This window comes from Bufo bufo, chromosome 1 (genome assembly GCF_905171765.1).
Source record: "Bufo bufo chromosome 1, aBufBuf1.1, whole genome shotgun sequence".
Lineage (NCBI taxonomy): Eukaryota > Metazoa > Chordata > Amphibia > Anura > Bufonidae > Bufo > Bufo bufo.
In genome coordinates, this window is record NC_053389.1 from 40800508 (window position 1) to 40810454 (window position 9947).

A 9947-nucleotide genomic window follows, 5' to 3' on the forward strand; every position below is an offset into this window, starting at 1 on the left:
CCAACAAATGACCTTGTCTAAAGGAAAACACTGCTAGTGATGAATGCAATATGCTTTAAAGGTCATGTCTTACAGTTCTTTTTAATATATAATATCTGAGGATCTGTACGAGAATATAAAGTTATCAAAGCATCAGATATAACAGTAACAAAATACATTAGAAGAGACTGGTTCATATGAGTTGATAACAAATGGGGGCTTGGGAATGGAGATAATAGGTTGGGGGGGTGAAAGTTGCACTTTTGGAGGTGATGGTGCCAATATAGGTATCAAGGGAAAGCTTTGTGAAGTTTATATTCTTAGGTAATATTTGGGAGACATAACTTATAAACATTGATGTTTTCTACTGGAAACAGCACCACCACTGACCATAGGCTGCATATGCTATTGCAGCTCTGCTCCTTGAAAGTAAATAGAGCCGAGCTCTAATACCACACACCTGTGGGCAGGAACATTGCTGTTTTTGGAGAAAAGCAGCCATAACTCCTAATCTGTACAACCTTTTTAAGGCATGAAGGCTAAAAGAGTGTTGAATGACCTGTGGTGTGAACAGGAGGGAAAAGAGAAGATAGAAGAGAGGGCAGAAGATAAAAGAAGACAAGAGGAAGAGAAGAAGAGAAGAGAGGGGAAGCGAGAAACAGGAGAAAAGAGAGGAAAGAAGATAAAAGAAGAGGAAAGGAGGAGAAGGAAAAGAGAGAGGAGAGGTGAGAAACAGGAGAAAAGAGAAGAGTGGAAAGACTATAGAAGAGAGGAGAGAAGATAAAAAAAAGAGAAGAGGAGGAAAGGAGATAGGGGAGGTGAGAAACAGGAGAGAAGATGAAAGGAGAATATAAGAACAGAGAGGAAAAGGAGAAAAGATGAGGAAAATAGAGGAAAAGTCAAGAGAATTGAGAGGGAGGATAGCAAAAGCATGGGGAACAGGGGAGACGAAGAGGTGCAGAGAGGAGAAGAGATGATGGTTTTGTATAAAGTCATGGTAAAAGACAGAATCAGGATATTACAAAGGAGACAGGTTGGAACTGTACATATTACTGTAAGGTCTAAAGGTGTGTTCTATTGGTTACCGATGTAGACACTTAAAGGGGTCGTTGGAAATAGTTAGAAAATTTCAGACAAAAGCCCAAATGCTGTAAAATAAAGAATGGGGGTATGGTCATCTGAACATTCTCTGTTTTGCCAATCTTGTCCTCCTGACGTTACAAGTTTACATAGCACAGCGTTGATGACATGTAAGCACTGCAGCCAATCACTGCCCTTAGAGATCTGCCATTGAAGAAAGTAATTGGCTGTGGTCATCATGTGCCGTATACCAGCACGCTGCAGTTTTAAACATGCGGTGGCAGAAGGACCGCTCTGGCGATGCAGAGACTGGCATTGCAGAAAGTGGTGAGTATACCCATATTATTTATTTTATAGCACTCTGGGGCTTCTTTGAAACCTTTAATCATCTCACACAAGCCCTTTAGAGAAAGCAGCTGTCTTGAGACTTGAGGGAAGAGGTGAACAAGTGGTTTTGGTTGTGAGATGAGTAAGAGAGGAGATGTGTCTAGAACATCTATAAATAAGTCTCTAATCAAGGAAAACATAGTAGGCACTCCTCTTACTGGTTTTGCATAAAACTTAATGATTTAACATGAAACTTAATTTAAGTTTCATGCAAAACCAGTAAGAGGAGTGCCTACTATATTTTCCTTGATTTTTAACCCCCTGTATACTGGGACTGGGTGACCCAGTAGATAGTGAACCCTCTGTGTCCATCACGATATAGTGTGAGCCTCTCAATATCAATGAATCTAAATGGATCCCTAATTCTCTATACTTCACCATCACCATCTATGTTAGGAATTCCTTCACTACATGTATTGCACATACTATCTAATATACGACTGCGTTCTGCTTAGGTTGATATACCATGAGATAACATTCTGTCCAAGTGATTCCAGGGCCAGTGACATTTTAGAAGGTCAGTAGCTATAGGGGGCAGGAATAGCAATTACACATACCCCCTGGAACCTAAAGGAACCAAAAGCCCCTCTGCCGCATAAAAAGTATTATAAACTGCACACGGTAGGTAGGTGGCCTGCTATGAATTTTCCATTATGGTCTAAGTGCACCAAGTTACACCTCTGACAACAAAAAAAAAAACTCTCATTTAGTCTAAATTACAGTAATGATGAACATATGTCCTCAAGGCCCAATAACCATGGTAAATTATATAAAGAAGAAGATATTATAGGTCTTGGCTTGCCTTACTGATAGAACTTTCTTCATAATAACCTAAGACGGAGAATAAAGCAGAAGTATTAATGCTACATATAGAGAGAGCTGGAACCATCTAGTTTCTCACACCTCTTGATCATTTTTTGGTATCAATGAGAAGAATATTGTCAAGGTCTAAAATTTTGAAGGGAGATCTTCTATGCAAGTGATAGAGGTGCCAAGAAATAGTCTCTAAGCAGAGAAGGTTTCAATAGGTCATTAAAAGAGTCCAAAAGTCAAGTGCGAAATGAATTTAGATCATTGTAAACGTCCACCCTTTGTCCATGCAGCTCCTGTGAATAAAGCAAAACATGAACTGAATGAACATGATTTGACAAGGTAATAAGGGGTCATGTACATATTAAACATATTAGATATGTGTCAGGCTGAGATTCTTTTCCTGCAGTAGAAAACCCACCCTTAGACCTCATGTACACGGCCTTTGTTGGCCGGTGGCTATATTGTGGATCACAAACAACGGTTCTACAATATAGGGGCACCTGGCGTTTGTGCACCGCATCACAGATGTGGACACACTCACTGGAATGGGTCCACAATTCGGAAGGTGCGGTGCGGAATAGAGGCATGGAACCCCATGGAAGCACTACGTAGTGCTTTCTTGGGTTTTTTGTCTGTGCCTCCGCACTGCAAAAAAAGTAGTGCAGGCAATACTTTTTTTCGGTGCCCCATCAGATGCTGATCACGGGCCCCATTCAAGTGAATGAGTCAGAGTCCGCATACAGCAGGCACATAGTCGGTGCCCATGCATTGCGGACTGCAATTTGCGTTCCGCAGCACGGGCACAGGCCAACAACGGCCGTGTGCATGAGGCCTTACTGTTGTTTATGCAGTGAGGGGCCTAACAAGGAAATATTCTCACAGTAAGAATTTTTGTTCTCTGTTTATCATTAAGACAATAAATACAAAGAGTAACGTAAAACAGCGTACACACCTCATATGGGGATTCATTCACTGGAGAAAGGGTCTTCAGTTTTCTCAGTCTCTCTAAATACAAAGATAACAAATATAACAAACTTAAGTAAATTACATGTGTTATTAGGATAAGATCCATAATATTATCTACAGGGTGTAGTATTATAGTAGTCACATTCTTATACATAGGGGTAGTATTATACTAGTTATATTCGTGTACATAGGAGTAGTATTATAGTAGTTATATTCTTGTACATAGGAGGCAGTATTATTGTAACTATATTCTTGTACATAGGAGGCAGTATTATAGTAGTTATATTCTTGTACATAGGAGGCAGTATTATAGTAGTTATATTCTTGTACATAGGAGGCAATATTATAGTAGTAATATTCTTGTACATAGGAGCAGTATTATAGTAATTATATTCTTGTACATAGGAGGCAGTATTAGAGTAGTTATACTCCTGTATATAGAAGACCTATATTATAGTAGTTATATTCTTGTACATAGGAACAGCATTATAGTACTGTAGTTATATTCTTGTACATAAGTGGCAATATTATAAGTAGTTATATTATTGTACATAGGAGGCAGTATTATAGTAGTTATATTCTTGTACATAGGAGCAGTATTATAGTAGTTATATTCTTGTACATAGAAGCAGTATTATAGTAGTTATATTCTTGTACATAGGAGCAGTATTATAATAGTTATATTCTTGTACATAGGAGCAGTATTATAGTAGTTATATTCTTGTACATAGGAGGCAGTATTATAGTAGTTATATTCTTATACATATGAGCAGTATTATAGTAGTTATATTCCTGTACATAGGAGCAGTATTATAGTAGTTATATTCTTGTACATAGGAGCAGTATTATAGTAGTCATATTCCTCTACATAGGAGGTATTATTAAAGTAGTTATATTTTTGTACATAGGAGCAGTATTACAGTAGTTATATTCCTGTACATAGGAGCAGTATTATAGTAATTATAGTCTTTTACATGGAAGGTAGTATTATAGTAGTTGTATTCTATTACTTAGGGGCAGTATTATAGCAGTTATATTCTTGTACACAGGAGGCAGTATTATATTATTTATATTCTTGTAATTTGAAGCAGTATTACAGCAGTTATATTCTTGTACATAAGAGCAGTATTATAGTAGTTATATTCTTGTATATAGGAGCAGTATTAAAGTAGTTATATTCTTATACATAAGAGGCAGTATTATAGTAGTTATATTCTTGTACATAGGAGCAGTATTACAGTAGTTATATTCCTGTACATAGGAGCAGTATTATAGTAGTTATATTCTTGTACATAGGAGCAGTATTATAGTAGTTATATTCCTGTACATAGGGGCAGTATTATAGTAGTTATATTCCTGTACATAGGGGCAGTATTATACTAGTTATATTCTTGTACATAGGTGGCAGTATTAGAGTAGTTATACTCCTGTATATAGAAGACCTGTATTATAGTAGTTATATTCTTGTACATAGGAACAGCATTATAGTAGTTATATTCTTGTACATAGGAGGCAATATTATAAGTAGTTATATTATTGTACATAGGAGCAGTATTATAGTAGTTATATTCTTGTACATAGGAGCAGTATTATAATAGTTATATTCTTGTGCATAGGAGACCTGTATTATAGTAGTTATATTCTTGTACATAGGAGCAGTATTATAGTAGTTATATTCTTGTACATAGGAGCAGTATTATAATAGTTATATTCTTGTACATAGGAGTAGTATTATAGTAGTTATATCCTTGTACATAGGAGCAGTATTATAATAGTTATATTCTTGTACATAGGAGCAGTATTATAGTAGTTATATTCCTGTACATAGGAGGTATTATTAAAGTAGTTATATTTTTGTACATAGGAGCAGTATTATAGTAATTATATTAGAACCAAAAAAAAAAAAAAAAAAGGCCTCATCTATAAGATCATAATCGAGGGCAAACAAGAAAACCAACTATATAAACCTAAAATGTCGTTCAACAAACAACAAATGAATGCCCAATATATTAAAAGTATATTTTTATTTCATAATAGTAAATAATACATAATAATAGAAATATAAAGAATAACAAAAAAGTGATGAATTTTAAAGAGTCAGCGGAAAAACTCCGGATGCCGCAGTCCCCCGGGCCTGTGTCTCTATAACCCACCACAAGATAGAACACATGTAGGGCATGTGTAGGATGCGCAATATGGTGATAGAACAGAAAGGAAGGGGATATATAATATATACCCAGTACGGTAATCTAATCTGTAATCATTACCTAGATGCGTGGCTGCAGGATGAGACACATGGATCCTAATGTGTCACAAATGTAAACACGGACAAAAAATATAAATATATAATAAATTGCCCATATAGGATACTCAAAATGGATGAGACCCCATGAACCAGATCAACTAAAAAGCTGTAAGCAAAAGGACTCAACCTGAAGTATAAGGTGAAAAATCACAACATACCCTGAGACATGGTGGAGGGCAGAGACAGCAGGCCAGGACAGGCAAAGGACCCCGACGCGCGTTTCGCCTCAGCTGACGAAGCTGAGGCGAAACGCGCGTCGGGGTCCTTTGCCTGTCCTGTGCCTTCTGTCTCTGCCCTCCACTCTTAATATATTGGGCATTCATTTGTTGTTTGTTGAACGACATTTTAGGTTTTTATAGTAATTATAGTCTTGTACATGGAAGGTAGTATTATAGTAGTTGTATTCTATTACTTAGGGGCAGTATTATAGCAGTTATATTCTTGTACACAGGAGGCAGTATTATATTATTTATATTCTTGTAATTAGAAGCAGTATTACAGCAGTTATATTCTTGTACATAGGAGCAGTATTATAGTAGTTATATTCTTGTACACAGGAGCAGTATTATAGTAGTTATATTCTTGTATATAGGAGCAGTATTATAGTAGTTATATTCTTGTACATAGGAGCAGTATTACAGCAGTTATATTCTTGTACATAGGAGGAGTATTTTAGTAGTTATATTCCTGTACATAGGAGCAGTATTATAGTAGTTATATTCTTGTACATAGGAGGCAGTATTATAGTAGTTATATTCTTGTACATAGGAGGCAGTATTATAGTAGTTATATTCTTGTACATAGGAGCAGTATTATAATAGTTATATTCTTGTACATAGGAGTAGTATTATAGTAGTTATATCCTTGTACATAGGAGCAGTATTATAATAGTTATATTCTTGTACATAGGAGCAGTATTATAGTAGTTATATTCCTGTACATAGGAGGTATTATTAAAGTAGTTATATTTTTGTACATAGGAGCAGTATTATAGTAATTATATTAGAACCAAAAAAAAAAAAAAAAAAGGCCTCATCTATAAGATCATAATCGAGGGCAAACAAGAAAACCAACTATATAAACCTAAAATGTCGTTCAACAAACAACAAATGAATGCCCAATATATTAAAAGTATATTTTTATTTCATAATAGTAAATAATACATAATAATAGAAATATAAAGAATAACAAAAAAGTGATGAATTTTAAAGAGTCAGCGGAAAAAACTCCGGATGCCGCAGTCCCCCGGGCCTGTGTCTCTATAACCCACCACAAGATAGAACACATGTAGGGCATGTGTAGGATGCGCAATATGGTGATAGAACAGAAAGGAAGGGGATATATAATATATACCCAGTACGGTAATCTAATCTGTAATCATTACCTAGATGCGTGGCTGCAGGATGAGACACATGGATCCTAATGTGTCACAAATGTAAACACGGACAAAAAATATAAATATATAATAAATTGCCCATATAGGATACTCAAAATGGATGAGACCCCATGAACCAGATCAACTAAAAAGCTGTAAGCAAAAGGACTCAACCTGAAGTATAAGGTGAAAAATCACAACATACCCTGAGACATGGTGGAGGGCAGAGACAGCAGGCCAGGACAGGCAAAGGACCCCGACCCGCGTTTCGCCTCAGCTGACGAAGCTGAGGCGAAACGCGCGTCGGGGTCCTTTGCCTGTCCTGTGCCTTCTGTCTCTGCCCTCCACTCTTAATATATTGGGCATTCATTTGTTGTTTGTTGAACGACATTTTAGGTTTTTATAGTAATTATAGTCTTGTACATGGAAGGTAGTATTATAGTAGTTGTATTCTATTACTTAGGGGCAGTATTATAGCAGTTATATTCTTGTACACAGGAGGCAGTATTATATTATTTATATTCTTGTAATTAGAAGCAGTATTACAGCAGTTATATTCTTGTACATAGGAGCAGTATTATAGTAGTTATATTCTTGTACACAGGAGCAGTATTATAGTAGTTATATTCTTGTATATAGGAGCAGTATTATAGTAGTTATATTCTTGTACATAGGAGCAGTATTACAGCAGTTATATTCTTGTACATAGGAGGAGTATTTTAGTAGTTATATTCCTGTACATAGGAGCAGTATTATAGTAGTTATATTCTTGTACATAGGAGGCAGTATTATAGTAGTTATATTCTTGTACATAGGAGGCAGTATTATAGTAGTTATATTCTTGTACATAGGAGCAGTATTATAGTAGTTATATTCTTGTACATAGGAGGCAGTATTATAGTAGTTATATTCCTGTACATAGGAGCAGTATTATAGTAGTTATATTCTTGTACATAGGAGACAGTATTATAGTAGTTATATTCCTGTACATAGGAGCAGTATTATAGTAGTTATATTCTTGTACATAGGAGCAGTATTATAGTAGTTATATTCTTGTACATAGGAGCAGTATTATAGTAGTTATATTCTTGTGCATAGGAGCAGTATTATAGTAGTTATATTCCTGTACATAGGAGCAGTATTATAGTAGTTATATTCTTGTACATAGGAGGCAGTATTATAGTAGTTATATTCTTGTACATAGGAGCAGTATTATAGTAGTTATATTCTTGTACATAGGAGCAGTATTATAGTAGTTATATTCTTGTACATAGGGGCAGTATTATAGTAGTTATATTCTTGTACATAGGGGCAGTATTATAGTAGTTATATTCTTGTACATAGGATGTAGTATTATAGTAGTTATATTCTTGTACATAGGAGCAGTATTATAGTAGTTATATTCTTGTACATAGGAGCAGTATTATAGTAGTTATATTCTTGTACATAGGGGCAGTATTATAGTAGTTATATTCTTGTACATAGGGATCAGTATTATAGTTTTCTTGTACTTCTCTTTTCTTGTACACGCAGACACCTGGCCATGAGACTGCACCCTTATAGTAAAACAAGTATATGTAAATTGTCATCTTCTAGAATATTCTGTCTCTGATCTCTCACCCTGGTATTTCTTTTTTTGAATCTTGGTGGATATCCAAAATGCCATGCCTGCAATCACTAGGGTTATGATGGCGTCACAGATCACAATTCCAATAATGGTTCCAGTATTGAGCTGAAAACAATTTCCACATCCTGCAACTAAGGATAATCACATTATCAATAAATAATTCCAATTCATCTCCAATTATTACAGCTTTCTGTAATAAGTGATGATTGTTTTATGGTGGGTTTCTAATGAGTCTGAATCTCAATAGTTAACCAGAATGAATTTGAACCATATTTACTTACCTTCTTGTCCAAACGCAGTACCTGAAAAAGAAAACAAAGTGTCATGAAACTAGATAGTTAGATAGATGATAGATAGATGATAGATAGATAGATAGATAGATGATAGATAGATAGATAGATAGATAGATAGATAGATAGATAGACAACATCCCAGCAGTTGGTTTGAGGCAGAGTAAGGCTAGATGCACACGACCGTTGTGTGTTTTTCTGTCCGCATATTACGGATCCGCAAAACACAGATGGCATCCGTGCGCGTTCCGCAATCTGCGGAACGGCACGGACAGCCTTTAATATAACTGCCCATAGGACATGTTCTATATTTTTTTGCGGGGCAATGGAACGGAGCAACGGATGCGGACAGCACAAAGAGCAAAACTGCGGACAGCACACAGAGCAAAACTGCGGCTCGGATGCGGACCAAAACAACAGCCGTGTGCATGAGGCCTTAAGCTTATCAAGAATAGTCTAAGAATGGCCTCAAATGAAAAACTCTGAGATCCAAACATGCTTGGTCAGAGGGAAGCCTACTACACCATACAACGGCAATATAAAACCATCCTCGGAAAGAAAAAGCAAGGTCACATCTCAACCAAGCCCCTCCAACTCCAAGACAACCTCCAGGTCAACTCCTTCTGGGAATTATGGAACAACATGGGCATAAACTAAAAAAACAACTCTCAACATCCAAAACAGAAACATCTTGCTCCACTACTTCAAGAACCTTTATAAACCAAAGCCCAAACCAAAAAGAGATCATGGAAAACTGAAGGGTATGAAGGGAAAAAATCTTAAGATTTCCAAAACTCTCTGGATACAGAAATCACAATGCAGGAGATAACAGAGAGGATCTCATTAATCAAGGGTAAAAAGCCAGCAGCCCAGATGGGATCCTCCCAGAAATGATAAAATACAGCCTGTCGGGTATTCAACCTGCAATAGCAAAACTGTTCAATCTCATGCTGAGTTTCGGCTACTTCCCACAGAGCTGTAACCAAGGCCTCATAAATAGTGTTGATCGAGCACCATGGTGCTCGGGTGCTCGGGTTCACGGGCCGAACACATTGGGATGCTCGGGTGCTCTACCAAGCACCTGAGCACAATGGAAGTCAATGGGAGAACCCGAGCATTAAACCA

At 36.5% G+C, this 9947-nt stretch overlaps 1 protein-coding gene across 1 annotated transcript; it reads right to left on the bottom strand.

Moving 5' to 3' along the window:
* Positions 1-641: 641 nt before the first annotated feature.
* Positions 642-9466, bottom strand: LOC120985858 (transmembrane immune signaling adaptor TYROBP). Its single transcript, XM_040414090.1, has 5 exons — positions 9418-9466; positions 8814-8834; positions 8526-8663; positions 3212-3264; positions 642-2552 (listed from the first exon to the last, which is right to left on the bottom strand). Exons 1-5 carry the CDS (start codon positions 9464-9466, stop codon positions 2496-2498), a joined length of 318 nt encoding a protein of 105 aa, XP_040270024.1. The 3' UTR covers positions 642-2495.
* Between the last annotated feature and the right edge of the window lie 481 nt (positions 9467-9947).

Excerpts from the sequence above, each read along its gene's own strand:
- LOC120985858 (XM_040414090.1), bottom strand. The coding sequence starts at position 9,466 with ATGTTGTTCCATAATTCCCAGAAGGAGTTGACCTGGAGGTTGTCTTGG. Across the intron at positions 3,265-8,525 it reads TCAAAAAAAGAAATACCAGG|AGAGACTGAGAAAACTGAAG; the intron begins GTGAGAGATCAG and ends CTTTGTATTTAG. Across the intron at positions 2,553-3,211 it reads TGAATGAATCCCCATATGAG|GAGCTGCATGGACAAAGGGT; the intron begins GTGTGTACGCTG and ends CTTTATTCACAG.